The sequence below is a fragment of the Ascidiella aspersa genome, chromosome 5 (assembly GCF_963924565.1).
Source record: "Ascidiella aspersa chromosome 5, kaAscAspe10.2, whole genome shotgun sequence".
Lineage (NCBI taxonomy): Eukaryota > Metazoa > Chordata > Ascidiacea > Phlebobranchia > Ascidiidae > Ascidiella > Ascidiella aspersa.
In genome coordinates this window covers 32,079,778-32,098,711 of record NC_139451.1, presented here as the reverse complement: position 1 = coordinate 32,098,711, position 18,934 = coordinate 32,079,778, and the positions used below count along the sequence as shown (strand labels likewise).

Below are 18,934 nucleotides of genomic sequence, written 5' to 3'. Positions count from 1 at the left end.
ACTGGTGAGCGTGGCTCGTTCTTTGGCAAACTACGCTTTCGAAGTTATTTTGAGCGCGTAAAGTTACAAGGTCCAAATCGTTTGACGCCCTTTGCGTAAATTCAAAGCAGTTTGAAACTGGGCGCGTGATTTTTATGTATTTCTTGACCACTCTTTCTTTTGATCTTTGCTCGGTCGACACGGTTTGACCTTTCGATTTAAATTTAAACGCACCCCTTGGATTCTGTGACGCAACGATTTCTTAGTCTGGTTGTGCGTTAATTATTTCTTTAAGAAACCTAGCTATCGTTTACTACGCCGAGTTGAAAAAATGCGTAAAGAGCTAAAAACGACAAATATACGCATTGCTTTGTCTGCAATAAAATGCCCAAGTATGGAACGGTTGCTAACTTTAGAACGAAAAAAAAATGCATAAAAGAAGACTGGGTCTCCGAACAAACCATCATTAGCCAACAAGCCAAAGACAGCCAGGGAAATATAACTGAATAAACAACAGATTTCTGAGGGATACGTTTATTTTCACATAGTACGGACTATTAAAAAATAATGGTAAGTTAGCGATAATTTTTATACAAGATATTGTACTAATAACAAGGTTTTCTTGGTGTTAAATTATGTTTCTATCAGGATTTTAAAATCTTTTTTATCAGGATTTTAAAATCTACTAACAAATGTATCAAATGGTACCTTGCTCTGTATTACGGCGGCAGCTGCTGAAAGGTGTAAATTTTGGATTGTTTACTTCAATATATACTATACGCAGGTTTTTTTTAAGGTTTGGTTTGGGTGACCGCTAAGTGTTTTAAGAGACCGCAAGTGTTTCATTTAAATACCAAAAAAACACTTTGTGTCTTGTTGGCTTTGTGTGTCAGTCCCTGACGAAGGCTTGCAGGATAGTAAGCCGAAACGTTGGTAGAAAATAATTTATATTGCCAGAGGAACCTGTTTTAAATATCTTTAACTTTAATCTGCTGGGTCAAATAACATTTTATTTAAATCATTCTTTTAACTTATACAACGCTCTAGACCTTCTTAACCATTGCGATATTTTTCTTTCATTTAGCTAGTCAAGCATTCGATCGTTGCCCTCTTTCTATTTGTCTCCGTTTGGAATTTCGCGGATGCTAATAACGACAAGGTTGGTGAATGTTTACATAAATACCAGTTCGGTACACTATGCGTTTGTAATGTAGCTTAATAATGTATTGTAAAGCCAATAAGGTTGAATAAATAGACATCATCTTAATAAGACGTTTCGATACGCGTATCATAATCAGTTACATCTGAAACACATTTCTTAGTTGCAAAATGTGGAACACGTCAAATTTACTAAAGCAGGGGTTCTTACACTTATTTTGCAGCGGACTCCTAACATTTTTTTGCATGGACCAGTTTAGGCAAGACATTTTTAGTGATGACGTCATATATGTACGTCATAATGCAAAACAGACTTCAGAAATTTGCTGTTTGCGGTTCAAAAAATTTGAAATGAAATGAAGTCTAACTATATTTAGTGAACAAACAGTTTATGTTTACGTAAAGCCTACATTTTTCTTTGAAAAATAGATTGCTTGAATATACACTGATAGTTCAATTAGGCCTTCATGGACCCCTTAAGACTGTTCACGTACCCCGTGGGGTCCATTGACGCCAGTTTAAGAACCCCTGAACTAAAGGAATTAGAGTATATGATGGTTTTTGAATAAAATGTATCACTCATTTCTACTTCTACAAAAATGTTCTTCACAAGCTGCTTTCCTATTTAAAAACCTTTTTTATTCATGCTTTAATACGCAGCTCAAGCACATAGCCCACGACACACTCATGAGCGAAAAAAAGTGCGCGGAAGAACGTTACAAGGAGCTTTGGGTCTGCAAGTTACTTACTAAGGGAAAGAATGAAGTGGACAATATCTTGAAACATCACGGACACCTCTTTGCCGGTATCGGAGAAACTAATAAACCAACAGAACACAAAATAACAAGCCAAGGACAACATCAGCAAGGCACGAAGCTGATCAGTAAATTTGAAAGTAAGTGCCTTATGTGATATGGTAGGATTAAAGCCAAAAGATATTTATATATATATATATATATATATATATATAGGCAGCTTTCTTTTTCTATACGTTTACTCTAAAAGATGTAGCCTTTAGAAAAGCTTTTAGAAAAAAATGCGTGTAAAAACGCCTATTTGCTTTAAATAGGATCAGCAGTAAACAAAAAATATAAAATTGAATTATATGTTGTTACCTAACCAGAAAAAATAGGTAGCATATCGTGCACTCTTACAAAAAGTTTATTTTTGCTAAATTAAGGAATAATAATCTTTAATGTCAGAAATACAAAGTAATATTAATAAAAAAGGCAATAGTGAAAAGCAAGCTGCAAGTACACTTTGGTGATGCGAAATAATGCCGACACTTGTTAGAAGAGTGATAACTTTAAACACGTAACATCCCTAATAATAAAGTCAGTCTGTCAAAAAATAAATCTTTAACTAATTTTGTGCGTTTTTGTCGCTTCCAGATGCAAAGCGACGCGCGATAAACGTGCGCAGCAGCAACACGCGACAAGCGACACTTGCGACAGCTCGTCAAAAGAGATCGACGACTTACTACAACCCATGCTTTGCTCACGGTTTGCTCACCCCAATTACTTGGGCATACGGGGCTTTCGATGGAGTCCAGTACGAACTGGTCAATCTTCTGGGTAAAAGCGCCTTATTAAGAAAACAAAGTAAAAAAAATTGGATCTTTGAAGGAATAACTAGTCCACAGGCCATAACTGTTTTACCTTTTAATGTTGTTTGAACTCATTAAAAGTAGATCAATCTTAACGAACTGCAAATGATCCTTCGAACATTAGGTAATATTACCCAGGATTTTTTCCAATGCATGACTGATTTTTGTTTGAATCGGCGAGCTTCTCAAGCTTTTATAAATATTGTTTGTCGGACGAAGAAATTATGATTGAGAGTATATTCATATTTGTAAAATAAAAAAACACTTAATCTTGTTAAACCTAGTTAAAGGATATTGGGAAAGCTGAAAAGCCCTCATTTCAGTTAGATGTTAGGTTTAAAACTTTTTAAAAGAAGCTTTTCTTAATTCCGCTGACAATAGCAGTTTTGTAACTTTTCAATCAAGTATCAATCATACCTAAAAAAACAGTGTTGTAATGACTCAAGTACATGACTTGACTTAAGTGCACTTAAGTCACGGTTTTCAAATTACTTGACCTGAAGTCTTTTGGACAAATTACTTAACTGGGACTTAAGTAATTTCAAAATGACTGGTTTACAACACTGTTAAAACACATGCAATTGTGAAATGACCCTAACACCTTCCATTTACTCTTTATTTTCCTTTTGATATAGGCCAAGGCCTTTACCAGTCCTTCTACGTGGAGCAGTGTTCTTCCAGTTTCACGGGCATGGCTTGTCTGCCTCTGGAGGTGATTTATGAGACCCTGGTTTTTACCAGCGATGGAAGTGTTGGCGTCAAACTTGTGAAGATACCGGCTGTTTGCGCCCTGCATCTAGCCGCCTAAGCCCTGGGACGTTTACTTACTGGATAAACCCACCCTTTTCATTGACGAGCGGGTAAATTTAGGGAAATACCATGGCGGTATAATGTAACTATATTGGATCTTTTTGTGTTTCATTCTGATCTTTTCAAATATGCGTACTGTTGCTCTGAAAAAAAGTGGTATGGGGGTTTATCTAAAAAAACAAACGGACTTTTGTTAACATTATAATACCAGAATAGTCATTGCAATTTATCATGCCGAAATAAGTTCTTACAGTATATGATATTATTGTTTGTAACCATGTTGCTAAATCTTAATAAAATTTTTATCCAACTTTTTATAGCAATTTTAATCGCTTTAAGCTGATTTACCCACTGTAAATTATCATTGTATTTTATGTCCTATTCAAGGGTTTTGTATTATTCAACATTTCGTTTATTATTGTATTTTAATAATTTTCAATGATTTTATTTTCCTTGATATATCTTTTAGTATCGTTATTTCCACTTTAAACTTTTTTGTGCCAAATGCCCCCTCACTGTGGTAGATCAAGTGCTCACGCGTTTATTATTGCACAAAGTTGCCAGAAAAACATGTACATTATGCGGTGCCGAATAAACAAATTCGATTGGAATTAACCCTTTTAAAAGTAGAAAACGTTGCGTTAAATATTAAACCCTGATGAAATGCCTAAATCTATTTGGTATCGGACCGACACGGATTAATTTTTTTAAGTACTGATACCACCCTAGTATCGAACAAGTACCGCCCTAGTATCGAACAAGTACTTTTTAGCTGGGCAACAAAACCGAAACATTTTGGTTGTATTTCCAGGAGAGCTTTATAATATTTTTCAATCCAATTTAGGTTGTAAAACTATTGACTTGAAAACGTTATAGTGACTTTGCACCGATGTCTTGCCGTAACCTTATCTGCCATACGATAATTATGTTATAAATATGCTGTTGTAGGCATTGTGTTAATGGTAAAATTATTCGTCCGGCTCTGGCAATGCAAGAAGAATTTTACAATTGGTATTCCTGTTATTTGGGTACACTATGCACGGATCTGTAATGTAGCTTGATAATAAATTTCGAACCAAAAAGGTCGAGTAGATGGACATCATCATGATTAAGATGTTTCGATATGAGCTTGTATCATCTTCAGTTAATGTACTTTACAAAAGACTTTTGTGACATATTTCATCTTGATAATTAGGACGATCTTCTCGACCTTTTTGGCTTTGAAATTTATTCTCAAGTTTTATTCCTGTTATATTCTGTATATCCTCTTCTTCGTGTATCTGCTTAAATATTTCTGTATTGACCGTCTTAGTCTCTTGTCGAGTATGTATCGGTGAAACGCATCAACCACCAGCAACCTTACGTAAGAAACCCAATTATTACGTGAGAAGTTACAATGGGGCAAAACTACTACAAGTTAGCAGTACTAAAGTTGCCATTCAAGCTTTAATGCAGTGCTTCTCAACTTATGGGTCGCGACCCAAAATTGGGTCAATGTTTGGTTTGGTTGGATCGCCAACCGCAGTAGTTTATATGTTAATTGAGATTGGTTCTAAAAAAGATTTTTCAATTTGGAAAATTAAGGAAGCAACACAAATAATGTCTTACAATTAAATATTACATTCGAAATTCTTTACGATAATGTCTATTTTTTGTTCGCTTACAAGAAAAAACAATTGGGTCGCCAAAGGTCAGTTGTCATACTTACGCTTAATGTACGTAACGCCCGCTTATGTGCGATTGTGAATGCTGTAAAGCAATTTTCATTGTTGTTTACCATTCTCAGCAAAACATGGCAGTTTTGTGGTCAGTTTAATGTCGAAAGATATGGCGAAAACACTGTTTTCGTTTGATGTGCAAACAGTGTGTCCAAAATGCTCGAAAACACTCTTTTATTGTGTTTAAATTTGCCAATAATATTTTCTCAAATGTATATCCATTAGGAAATACTTATACACTGCCTTTCAAAAATATCTGCATGATTATCTGGTAAAGACAATATTTGGATTGAATTTGTTATTGCAGCCTAGCTTTAACTAACTCGCTTCTAGTATCAACGTTTCCCTAAAGGGTTGAAAAATGTCTTTAGCTAAAACTTTCCTATTCTCCAGAGACCTTAATTCCCCGCATAGAAGGATCTTTAGTGGAGTCACTTCTTCTAATCTGGTCCAGATCAGTTGTTGTGGCTTTGTGGAAGAGTAAAAACGTGATTAATTTAGCGCCGAAATTCTGCGCTGGTCTAGAATTCTACCACATTTTCGTTCGGGAGGTTATATTGCTAACAATATTTGGATTAAGGTGAGAGTTAGAGTTTGGGTGAGTCAAGCAACATTATTTTATTTATTCTTACATATTTATAACTTTTATTGCAATTTAAATGGAAGCCTAAATAGTCTTTACAGCAGTATGAATTTTTAAAATGTATAGACTTACTTCGACAAGGTGACAAAAAAGAGCAAACGTTGTTATTATTACTGTATCAAAACAATATTTAAAGCAACCTTTAAATGTAAACATTTAAACACATTTATGAATTGCAGGCGCAGTAAAATGAAGATGGTTATATTGTGTTTAATATTTGCTGGCTTGGTTGTTGTTCAAGGTCAGGAGTGTAACCAACAAATGCAAATATGCGCTCCTATTTCAAGCATACCTCCTGGCATGCAACACCCTGCTGGTGAGTATAATTTATTATGCTGTAAAATCGAAATTATTCAAGTAATTCAATGAAACATGCACACACATATGTATGTTAACAACTGAGATCTAACCCTTTTGAAGCTGTTTTTTGACCAACGACTTACGGCTTACGTATCATTAGTACACCGAAAGCCATCGCAGACTCACCGAATCTGTTGATCTGTAACACCTCCGATCTACTGGAGGTCGTGAGTTCGAACCTCACTGCAAGCTAGTTGTTTTTCTAGTCTGCCCTGCTTGCATCATAGATCAACAGATTCGGTGAGTCTGCGATGTCTTTCGGTGTACTTATTTGAGTCAGTGATTATTAGTTATTCGACTGGACAAAGTCAGACATTTTTTTCTCAATTCTTTCAGTATGGGTTCAGTATTTTGCCTACTTGGGGACTAGAGATGTCAACCGCGCAGCGTTTGCGGTCAGCACAGCGGCGCGTAAATACATCTAAAAACTATGCCGCGCTGTGCCGCATACCGCGTGCGGCATGTCAAAGTTTTCATTTTAGTTTATTTAAACGAAATAGCAAGTAATTTACACAAGGATGTTTCATTAATAAAAAAATAAGCTGTTGTCCGTACTTTTATGTTCAACCTAGCTTTCTAAGTATTTGTAGTGTTTTTTTATATAAGTGTTGGTATATATTGCTTATAGTGCCTTTTTGCGGGCAGCGCAGCTTAAGATTTCGAAAATAATGTGCGGTGCAGCGCGGCTTGCCAAAGCATATTAAAAGAGCGGTACGGGCAGCGAACACAAATGTTATATTTTCATCATCATGTACACCTTTCGTCACTTTTAAGAGCTGTTAATTGTGTCTGACCTGAATTGCTAGCTGTGCTAGAGTATTTTGAACTGTCAAGTTATAAAGGCAAGTTAATTAATTCACAATTGGCTCTATACGTAAATAACGACAAAAACCTTATTTACCTACTTGGGGACCTGCACTTTGACTCAACAACGTTACAATTTGTTGGTTGTTTAAAGCAAACTTTATATTTTCACTTGCAGTCAGCCGAGCTGGAGATGTAATTCAATTGAAGAAGGAATTGGATAAAGTGATCAAACGACTTGATACAATGTCATCTACTGCGTCTGGATCAAAAAGTAAGAAATGCTATAGGCATGTGTCAAGATTTAAAACGAAAAGCCTTATTCTGCGCAGGGAAATATTGACATAACTTTAAACCTCTGTATTGGCGAATATTATTGCTAATTTGTTTAAGTAACCGATATCTCGAAATGTTTTAAAGTTGTGGAGATGTGGTCTAAACTAAAACTACCTAAGTGCAATGCGACCGTGCGTTTTATATAGAATGTTGAGTTTAGTGTGGATCAGCTTTATTTGCCGCACCCACTGAGCTTTCGTCTTTTGTGACCATAGTAGGCAACTAAAAAACGCGCTGAATATCAAGTAAAAGCAAAAAACTTTAGGAGTTCCCAGTGGTCCTAATTTTGAAATCCCCCAGGTGAAGGCAAATTATAAATGCAGAGTGTTTAATATTGGCATCAACACAAAGTATGCACGTTCTGGAGTTTCGCAGGATTTGAAGTCAAATGCCTAATCCCAGGAGAACATTATCACTTGACATGCAACATTCCTTTCAAACTTATCGTGGCTGAATCCTTCGTAACACTAGTTTTTGTAAATTTTTAGGCAATTTAATTTAAGAGAAATAATCTTCTTTCTTGCCATTTTGCCGAAGAAATCAATATGATTCGAAACGATGCCATTTTACTTCTTTATTTAATATTTCTCAAATACGAAAATGTGTCTAACCTCCGTGGGGAAATAGTTACGACGTGTAGATGAACCTGTCTTTGAGGTAAACTCCTATAGGTTAACAAGTTTATGCAATATTGCTTTCATCCTGTGTTTCCCAACTCTACTTTTTTATCCCCAAGGGTGCTGAGCTGCTAAACTTTCCGGGGCGAAAACAAAGAAATATTCCAATTTTTGGAATGTCAGGGCTTCACAACTTTTGTTGAAATTACAGCTAAAGATTTCAGATAAATTTTAATTAACATTCAGCGGAAAAATATAATAGTCGTCGTCGACCCACCTTTGACCACTAGTAAGCGGCAAAGAAAGCAGCAAGAAATTGATCAAAGTCGCTGTTTTAGCCACCCCAACATGCTTACTTAAAAAACAACGAGTTTTTAATTTTCTACAAAAATACGTTTTATTGACGTCATTGAAGTCAAACATGTGTTAAAAGGTCAGGAAAATACTTTTGTCTCCATTTACTTGCTGAGAGGTTTCATGCATTTTATAAAGGATTTTGACCTAACATGTAAAGTTTAACAAAAATGAAACTATTTTGCCTTATTAAAAATGTAAGTACATTGTTGCTATATTGATTTGGGTACACTATGCACGGATCTGTATTGTAGCTTGATAATGAATTGCAAAGGCAAAAAGGTTTTAACCTGCTTGCTATGCTAGTAGAGATTTAATGATACGAACTAATAATATCGAAGCCTATAAAGAAATAGGTATCACTTTGAACGTTTCGAATAACTTTTTATTCATTTTTAACATGGAGTTCTGTATGGAATTTGATATTCTTATTACGTCTTCCTACAAACTCCAACCACTATATCCAAAGTATTAATATTGCTTTTTTTTTTTTTCCCATTTCTATTCCTTTCTATTCCCAAGGGTGCCTGCTGAGCAGCTACACTTTCCCAAGAAGTCGCCGAACCAGCGACTTCGCTCGCTTCCGGCGTTACGTTCCCACGCTCTCTAGCGGCACCGCGTGTATGTGGGTGAACGCTAGTGACTTGTCACACGACTTCGGCATCTTCAGCTACGCGGCCAACCCTCGGATGTACAACAACTTCCTGCTCTTCTATCGCAGGACGAGGAGGGCGATTGGATTCCACATCGGAACTGGAAACGTGGATCTTTCTATTGAACTAAGAAGCGGAGAAATGGTGAGTTGCAGTGTTGTAAACAAAATTTTAAATGACTGTAGTCCAACTCAAGTAATTTGTAAAAACATTAAGCCCCAATCAAATGACTTAAGTCTAAGTCATATCATTTGTACAATAACTTAAATCTCCATGAAGTCATTTGTAAAATAACTTTAGTCCAAGTCAAGTCATTTGTGAAGCAACTTAAATCGAAGTCAAGTAATTTGTAAAATAACATTAATCCAAGTCCAGTCATTTGTGAAATAATTTAAGTTCAAGTCAAGTCATTTGTAAAATAACCTAAGTCCAAGTCAAGTCTTTTGGAATGAACAACAAGTCAATTCCCAGTCAAGTGCTTGTCATAAAAATTACACGGTGGGCTATTAAAATTGGGCAAACTCGTCCGAATATTCCGGAAAAAATTTCACTATGTTTTTACGTGTTTACAAACGCGACTGATTTACCTTTAGACTCACATATGTGGATGGTTCGACTCAGCGACCCGAAGATTAGGTATGTACGTGAACGGAAGAACCGACGGACCTGTGAGCTACGCAGGGAGCGTGGTGACTGGAGGTGGCAGCCTTGTCCTGGCACAAGACCAAGATGGAATCGCTTCTGGCTTCGACGCAGCGCAAGCTATGACGTGCGTATCGAGCCTTTACGTAGTTGGTCAGCTAGGAATACTTCTTCCAGTTTTTTGAAGCTCTATTTTTATTTTTGGAGCTTTTCGGATTTATGAAAGTTGATTTGATGTATTTAATGAAACATATGCACACACATATATGTGTTAACAAAGATCTCGCCCTTCTGAAGCTGCTTTTTGACCAACGATTACGGCTTACATATAATTAGTACACCAAAAGCCATTGCAGACTAACCGAATCTGTCGATCTATGATGTAATCAGGGCAGGCTAGAAAAACAACTAGCCTTCAGTGAGGTTCGAACTCACGACCTCGGCCATACCCGGACCGTCGCTCTACCAACTGAGCTATGCAGGCTCAGAGAGGAGCGAGTCGAGAAACAACCATACGCCATTGCTTGCTCACTCTGTTAGTACAAGCAACTTCATATTGAGGGGGATTAACATTACCATATCATTTATCCAATGAAACATATGCACACACATACGTGTGTTAACAACTGAGATCTAGCCCTGCTGGTAGAGCGACGGTCCCGGCTTGACCGGATGTCGTGAGTTCGAACCTCACCACAGGCTAGTTGTTTTTCTAGCTCCACGTAGAGTGACTTCAACACTAAGTTGATGTCTTGACTTCAGGGTTCACTGACTGAGATACGTAATATTTTGGTGTTGACTAAATATTTTGGTGTTCTAACTTTTTCTTTGCTATCTTATTACTCAGTGTTTAGCAATCTTGGCACAGCTAGATATAATTTTTACTAAACTATACTCAGTTCGATACAAGTCTTGTATTTTTACACTGATGATGGCATGAGGTATTGTCAAACGTTTGTAACAGCAAACTGTCGATTTTATCGAATATAATGGCTTTAATCTGTTTATTAAATACACTAAGTTGATGTAATTGCAACAGGGGAACGATCGAGAATGCAATGATGTGGCCTCGAGTTCTTACTGAAAGTGAGATCGTCGAAATGGCACAGGATTGTATCTGTCCACCTGGCCACGTGTTAGCGATGACAGTAGATAAGATGGAGTTATACGGAGATGCAACTTACCGAATTCCTGAAACCTGCCAGATTTTGCGCTGAAAAAAAGTGCGATTTTGTACGAATTTTTTGGTGTTTTGCCTTGCTGTATGTGTATCCCTTCATTCCATTTGAGCTTGCTGTTTGTTGTAAAAAATAAATGTTGTTTTGTTTACGCCCCAATACGTTTTCACAGTGTCGTTGCAAAAACAGATTTCGCATTTCTTAGCTTTGGAAAATTTTACTCATTTTACTGCTGTTTTTACTCATTTTACTGCTATGACCACCGCGCTGGTGTGTTTTTCAGGTGGTATGATTTGTGCCGCCACAACGCTTTACACTATCAGAGTCAAGCAGGAACTAAGTAGTGGGAACTTAATAGGAATTCCTTCGTACAACTATGGCTAATGGCTTGCATGGACTGCTTCTTCAATTGCTTATGAAGCCACTCATATATGTTTGAGAAGAGGTGACTTCTGTTATACCTGAAATGGAGGCATGTTAAAAAAATCATTGACTCAATGATTGAAGCCAGCTCAAGTAACAGCATATTTTTACATTACTTGAGGCAAATCGGCATAAAAATACTAAAGTAAAGGCGAGTCATTTTGATTTAGGTCATTGAAGCACTTGAATTCCTTGCACCGCATTATTAAACGCTTCGCTGTTTTCAAAGTCACGTTAATTTGTCATGTTTACGCAAAAATACCTTAGCAACAAAACCTCAATTATACTATGGGGTGGAGTTTCAAATTTTCTTAGTTGAAGACTTTGACACGGTCTTTATGGAGACGTTTGTTTAAATTTCGCAGCACAAATATGCAGAATATTTCTGGGTTGTTGCTTAAATTAATGCAATCCTTCATTTGCATATCAACAACCATCACAAAATCTAACTTAGATAAACAATTGTGAGACATGATGCGAATCGCAACAGGTTAATGCTGACCCAAATCATCAACTCACTTTGCACCTTTTACAATTAAACGCAAGGAATTAGATATTTAAGATAAATTAACTAAGTTAGAATGGCAAACTCATAGGTGTCGTTTTGTCTTGCTTGTGCACTAAATGAAGAATTCGCCTCCAGGTTTTTAGTGTTGGTGTTATCTGTAGATCAAACCCTGTGGTTACATTTCCGCATTGCCTCAAGTCATGTTACCGCGTGGACCGTGGCACGCGCCTTGACGCCTCAATGCAAAACATCCAGCCTATAATTTTACTTGAAATGCGGTCCTTGGTAAGCAGAAAAAATATGTCAAAATATTGAGGTCTAGATTGAGTTATTATTGCACTTGTAATTGCGTTGTGTCAGATATTTTAATGGCCTGTCTGAATTATAATATATTGTATGTTAAGCTTCCGCTTGGTATTATTTTATGAGATTAGACATTTAGCTAAACAGAGCAGATAACGTTAGAATTCACGTAAATATAAATATATCGGTTAAAAGTAATAAAACTAAAACGTTATAAGGCATCAAAAAGTTATTGACTTTCCTGCGATTGATTTTCTAAAAACGAGAACAAGTTTGTTGTGCCAACTTTGTGGTTAGAATAAAAGCCATTTGTCAGTTTTGAATAATAACAGGATTGCGATATTTATAGCTGCGTGTGGGTCGGGGATTACCCTTATTTGCTTGGTCGTGCGTATTTTTGTTTGTTTATTAGTTAAAACAAAAAATGTAATTTAAGGGGGGTATGGCCTCATGGCGCCCTGGATTCTTTCTTGCTTCTAGTAGAGCGCAAGTCATGTATTAAAATGTTTTGTGAAATAACGTTAATATTTTGGAGCATAATGGTTGGAGGTTGTAGTAAGACGTAATGTATCAGACCATACAGAAGTACCTACATCAGAATTTGACAATAAATGAAGAGTTATTCGAAACGTTCAAAATGACACCTAAGTTTAATGTTAATTTATCATATGTGACAAGTTGAAGACGTTTCTTATTACAAAACAACTGTTCCAAACTTAGCCCAGAATTCTTAATTTCAGTAAAATAGCCCGCAGTTAAACCAAGGGTGGTATGTTCCAGTGGGCAAATTGATTTGAATATAATTTAAAAGATCTGAATAGAATTTATTAAGTGGAAAAATGAAAGGTTTTATTTTGGTCGCTCTATTTGGATCGATGTTGATCTGCGGTAAGTTTACCTTTTAATACTATTTATAGATATCGGTCAAGGGTCAAGAAAATTCTTTTCATAATGGACAGTATAAAATTATAAATAAAAAAAATTTGTGTTAATTTTTTTTAACTTAATAATCGTTAAACGAAAATTCAAAAAAGCTGTGGTGAGAAATTTTCCTTCAGTCGGCAATTTTACCAAAATTTAATTTTAAATTGCATCGGCCGACATTTCAATTAACTTTATCTTTATAAACAAAATAACCGGCGGGCCGGTAAAATTAACTCTATCGGCCGAATTTGACCTGCGGCCCGTAGTTTGTTGACCCATATGTTGATGCCAATCGTTTTATAGTGTTTTTTTAGTTTTTTTTTCAGAGGGATGCAGTCCAACCCTTTATTTTTAAAAACCTAATTTGCAAATGTTTTGCTTCAACATTTTTCTGTGTGATTTGTGCGCTTGCTATTAAAATAATGCTATGTTTAACATCAGCTTGTAAATTTCTGTCCACTTGTGCACTTTTCGTGATTCAACTTTTCGTGATTTGTTTTATGAGATTAACAAATACAACACAACAGCATATTTTTATTCCAATATTGAATTTTGTTTGTGTTGGTGATTGCACTTTGGTGATTGCACGGCTTCCAAGGTTAATTTGTTATGATTAGGGCGATTATTTTTTGACCAAAAAATTAAAAAATTTTGACCTGAAAAGTTAAAATTTTGACAAATTTTGACCTTTAAAAAATAATTTATTTTAATAAAATTTTGACCTGTTAGAAATACATTGATTTAAATAACCTAGGCGTCGTTAATCACGCGTTTTTTATACAGTGTATTGCTCTAATAAAGATATAACACGGTTAAAATGACTTTGAATATAAATCAAAACTAATTTTTTTTTACATTGAACGATAAATTAAAAAAAAACTGAACGACCAATTTCAAAAAGCTTACTATAGTTTTTTTTTTTTTTTTTTTTGTAAACGATTTATGTGTATTTTTATTCGATTTTGACTTGTGTAAATTTTGACAAAATTTTGACTTTTTTTGACAAGTCAAAAAATAATCGCCCTACTCATGATACATAACTAGGCTGCTTTGTTCCTAAAGTAAATTTCTCTTCACTGTTAAAGCTCTTGTTTATTGTACATTGAATGAATCATGGCAAATGCAATACTATTTTGCAAAACATAACGACGTTTCTGCGGCAATTTTGCTGAGTCAGTCGTCCTTTTTCTTGTGATTTTGACGCATTCTCTCGCGCGTGCGTCTCGTTATAGCGAGGTGCTGGCGAGGACCGTTCGTAATACCAAATGCGTTTGCGAGATTTTGCTCGCTCATCCCTCGCTAAAACGAGCTGGTTAACATAGAGAGCGAGCAACTGTTCATAATGCCACATCTTGATGTTGCGATTATGAGTTCTCTCATTTTGCTCCTTTGCAGTTTCTTGTACAAGATGCTGGCATTGCGAAAACGCTGCTAATTTAGAGGAATGTGACTTATCCGGATATTCAGCGCAATGTCATGAAACAGAGGCAAGCCTATTGTTTTTTCTAAGATTTAAATCAGTAACTCCCATTCGGGATCCCGCGACACTCTGTTGTAAATAAGTCACTTTAAAATGACTTCAGTTCAAGTCAAATCTTTTTGAATAAATACCAAGTCACGTCCCAGTCGAGTCATAATTAGAGCAATTCAATTTAGTCTTGTCTTTATAATAAAATAAAATGTTAAACTATTAGAAACTTTAATCTCGTACGATTATGAGCAATAACTGAACTAAAAAATGAGAAAAACGCAACTTATAGCAAGAAAATTGTTTTATGTGCAAACATTTGGATAAATAGCTCAATTTAAAAAAAAAATACTTTAAGAAAACACTTTGTGTTAACCCAAGTAATTTGTCTAAAGTACGTTAGTCAAGTTCAGTCATTTGTCCGAAAGACTTAAGTCAAGTCACGTAATTTAAAAACAGTGACTTCAGTCAAGTTACGTAATTTAAAAACAGTGACTTAAGTCAATTCATTGGCTTAAGTTATTACATCACTGCCCTGATGTGCCATTTTTAATGCTAAAGGGTGCCGCGAGCTTTTGGGAATCTTTGGAAAATTGATTTGGCTATTATAGGTTAGCCTTTATATACAACTCTTTGCGTACGATTACGAATAGTACAATAAATCAAATACAATTTCCTAACTTTGTTTAAAGTTTATTTGTTCGTTCAAGTTTTGTTTGTTGTGACATTACAGTAAACAACTTAACAATAATTCTAGTAAAGGTGTATAGCAATATATGTTTTTAGGACAGTTCCGTAAGTCATAAAGGTTGGATACCAACTGATTTATAGTGTAATGTTGCAAGGCCGTTTTACAGTGTTGTAATGACAGTGCTCTTAAGTCACTGTTTTTAAATGACTTGACTTGACTTAAGTCATTTGGACACATAACTTCGGTTAAAATGAAGTGTTTTCTTTAAGTATTTTTTATTAAAATTGAGCTATTCATCCAAATTTTTGCACATAAAACAATCGCTTGGTATTTATGTTGCGTTTTTTCCTATTTGTAGTGAACTTATTGTTCATTTATTTTTATAACAAGGACCTGACTTGAAGTCGACTTGCTCTAATTATGACTTGACTTACGCAACTGATGACTTGGAGTGGGACTTGACTTGTTATTTCTACAAAAAGACTTGACTTCGACTAAAGTCGGTTTAAAATGACTTGTTAACAACACTGCCGTTTATTAAGAAACGGAATAGCATATTATTCTGTGTTTGTCGAATATCCAGATTTGTTCAACCGAGGTTCGTAGAGTTTACGACGAAACGCGAATATGGAAAAGATGCAAGCAGAGAGAAGCGTGCGAAAACCAACGGTTAGAGGTAAACCGACAAAATTATAAATTTTTGCTTTTTAGTTGTATTTTTTATGAATTTTTATTTCATTGTGCGCATTTTTTGGATTAACTGTTTGTTTCCCGAATCAAAGGTGAAACTTCTTACAATTTGGCAGTTGATTATACTCTTCTACAAGCATCTAGGGCAGTGGTTCTTAACCTGTGCGCCGCGGCCACCTAGGGTGCCGTTTCTAATGCTCAAGGATGCCGCGAGATACTTAAGAATCTTTAGGTATCTGATTTTTGTCCAACTCTTATAACTTGTAAGATTAGAGCGAAATAATCGAATTAAAACTTCCTACCTTATGTAGAGTTAATGTGTGGTGTTCCAGTTCCATTTAGTGCGACATAATAGTGAATTACCTACGGAAAATCTTGTAGGGGTGCCGTAATCTATTAACTATTTCTGAGGGGTGCCGTAAGCTATAAAAGGTGAGAACCACTGATCTAGGTTGTCTTTGGGACAAAATGACCGATTCTTGCTTATCTTATAAACCCACTTTTTACCCTAATTGTTGACTGAATTTAGGCGAAATTAACATAGAAAGTTAACTATAACACAAGCCTTAAATCATCTTAAAAGTGTTACTTTACATTGAAACAAAACGTTAACCACTATGTGTAGAACTGGGCGAGAGAGCCTTTCAATTGCAACAACGATCAAGATATTTCCCACTGCTGGTGCTGTTGTGACAACGATTCGTGCAATAAAAACAAAACTTGTGAAGGTAAAGCCGAAATCTATCGCTGACTCACCGAATCTGTCAATTAGTGATACAAGGGAGGCTAGAAAAACAACTAGCCTGGAGTGAGGTTCGAACTTAAGACCTCCGGTCATACTAAGACTGTCGCTCTACCAACTGAGTTATACATGTTCAGCGTCGATAAACATGCATGGCGCGATTGCCTTCTGCATTCTGTTTGTATACCTAGCCTGTGGTGAGGTTTGAACTCACGACCTTTGTCATACCAGGACTGTCGCTCTATCAACTGAATTACACAGGCTCAGAGGGGAGTTAGACAAAAGTCCGCTTCGGAATGGCTAGATCACAGTTGTTAAACACATATGTGTGTGTATCGTTTATGTGCCGCTATTTATCACTTTACCACTCATGTTTTAGAAATTCGATTATTTTTTTGGTTTACATGGTGACGTTAACGTGTGGCAATTTAAAAAAATAATTGATGGGAGGGGGGGGGGAGGGGGCAGTGATTAATAATTTAAAAAAAATATATCAACTTATTTGTGGTTAGCAAATGTGTTGAACATACTTTGGACTTTCTTGCAAAACGTTTTTGCTGTATAAACACGCGACACAGCACACAGATAGAAAAATAACTCAATTAGGATTTTTTTATGCAATTTCTTGTAAAAAATTACATCTAATTTTTGACATTTTTCTGCCCTTCCAACACCAATACCTTCCGCCAGATAAGAGCTCGTCGGTGCCAAAAGTGACGTTTTAACAAAGTGACTGTTCCGTCGTAATCCCAAGTTGTTGTTGCTCTAAATATACATGTAACATAAAAAAATCCCATCTTATATATTAGTTGTTCTCATCCGCAGTCCGCAAATTTAAAACTTTGCTAATTCTGTAATTTGCAGCACTGTGACGTAACATAGAGTTAATTATCTACCTTGTACTTCATCGTACGTCACAATGCTGAAAGTGTTGTGACCAAACGTTAAAAGTAAACCACAACTCGTTTAAGCCTTAAACTTTAGGACCAGTTGTGTGTGAAAGCAAAAAAGTAATTTTAGTTGCAGACTTCCGTAATTACATTTTGGGTTGATTTTGATTTTTGAAGATCCATGGGTCTGCAAAATTTGTTTTGAAATTTTACCCGTCCATGAGCTCAAACGGCGAAGAACCACTGTTATACTTAAAGTTTATCACAATTCTGTGTTTATATATTCAGTTATTTCTACCCGCTGTCCGATGTTACCACTTCAGTTTGATCGCGGACAAGTAACTTGCTCTAACGCCAACAACTTAGCCTCGATATGTGAGTACAAATGCAACGAGGGTTTCCACGCTCTGCCTGTCAACAAGCAAAGTAGAATGTGTTTGGGAAATGGAAAGTGGAGTGACAAGAAACCTTGCTGTGTCAGTAAGTACAACCACAAATTGAAATTGGTGCCGGACTAACCATTAGGCAACCAAGGCTATACCGAGCAAAATGGGGTGATTAACGTTTAATTTCAATATTTCCAACGAAAATTTACATAAAGTAAAAACTACAAAACTTTTGACTTTTATGAAATAATAAATCTTAACATTTCCTTGAACCACAGTTAAATCAACATGTTTGCTACAGTATGGGTGTTCACACATTTTCTTATTGATTTGCATTTAAAGGACATAAAAGTCACAGTTTTGTATCAGGGTTGCGAAATGGCCAAAATATTTTTTTTTTTTTGGGAGACAATTTTTTTCTTTTTGTGTTAGTTTGATCTTCTTTTAACAAAAGAATCGTGAAATTTTTTAAATAAAACAAAAAAAGCCTAAAAAAGCCAAATTTCATTCGGATTTAAAAAAAAATAAATTCCAAAGAGGTTCAAAAAAAGCCTAAATTTTTAAATTTGGCTCTGAAAATCCTAACTGGCAACCCTGTTTTGTATTTGTTTCAGATGCCTGTCCACCATTTGTCCCATTGGATTTTGTGGCAATCACCCATTCTCACAACGCGAAAAGCGCCCTGAAAAAAGATGTCGGTTTTAACGACAATGCAATGTAAGTTAAGACCACATGCCTTACTAACAGAACCACTGAGTAGTAAGCTGGGTTAATTTTATTAGCGTGGTATCTTTATTGTTTTATAACTAGGGCGATCATTTTTTTAATTTTGTAAAAAAAAGTCAAAATTTTGCCAAAGTTCACACGTTAGGTCAAAATTTGTCAGAATTATTTGTAGTCAAAATCGATAAAAATGCCTATAAATCGTTTATTAAAAAACAAACAAAAAAATTATAGTTAGTTTTGAATTGTCGCTCAGATAAAAAATTTTATCAAAAACATTTAGTCTTTAGTTATATTTAACAACATTTCAACTGTAATATATCTTCAG

At 35.6% G+C, this 18,934-nt stretch overlaps 2 protein-coding genes and 1 non-coding gene across 3 annotated transcripts in view; 2 read left to right on the top strand and 1 right to left on the bottom strand.

The window, feature by feature from the left end:
- LOC146146374 (uncharacterized) overlaps positions 1-3,551 on the top strand; it is a 37,144-nt gene extending 33,593 nt beyond the window's left edge. Inside the window, exons 27-29 of the mRNA XM_083390736.1 lie at positions 1,798-2,032; positions 2,529-2,711; positions 3,379-3,551. Of these exons, the coding sequence (XP_083246862.1) occupies positions 1,798-2,032; positions 2,529-2,711; positions 3,379-3,551 (591 nt within the window). The remainder of the gene's footprint in view (positions 1-1,797; positions 2,033-2,528; positions 2,712-3,378) is intronic.
- Positions 3,552-5,724: 2,173 nt separating this feature from the next.
- LOC146146372 (C-reactive protein-like) lies at positions 5,725-11,048 on the top strand. Its single transcript, XM_083390034.1, has 6 exons — positions 5,725-5,851; positions 6,094-6,230; positions 7,257-7,352; positions 8,908-9,182; positions 9,632-9,807; positions 10,720-11,048. The coding sequence occupies exons 2-6, from the start codon at positions 6,104-6,106 to the stop codon at positions 10,895-10,897; spliced, it is 852 nt and encodes a 283-aa protein (XP_083246160.1). The 5' UTR covers positions 5,725-5,851; positions 6,094-6,103; the 3' UTR covers positions 10,898-11,048.
- On the bottom strand, positions 10,091-10,164 carry Trnat-ggu (transfer RNA threonine (anticodon GGU)). The gene has a single exon. It is a non-coding gene; the product is annotated as a tRNA-Thr (tRNA).
- Positions 11,049-18,934: the final 7,886 nt, after the last annotated feature.

Bases quoted from the DNA above. Each gene is read 5' to 3' on its own strand.
- LOC146146372 (XM_083390034.1), top strand. From the start codon at position 6,104: ATGAAGATGGTTATATTGTGTTTAATATTTGCTGGCTTGGTTGTTGTT. The intron at 9,183-9,631 runs GTGAGTTGCAGT...ATTTACCTTTAG, and splicing joins AACTAAGAAGCGGAGAAATG to ACTCACATATGTGGATGGTT. The intron at 9,808-10,719 runs GTGCGTATCGAG...TAATTGCAACAG, and splicing joins GACGCAGCGCAAGCTATGAC to GGGAACGATCGAGAATGCAA.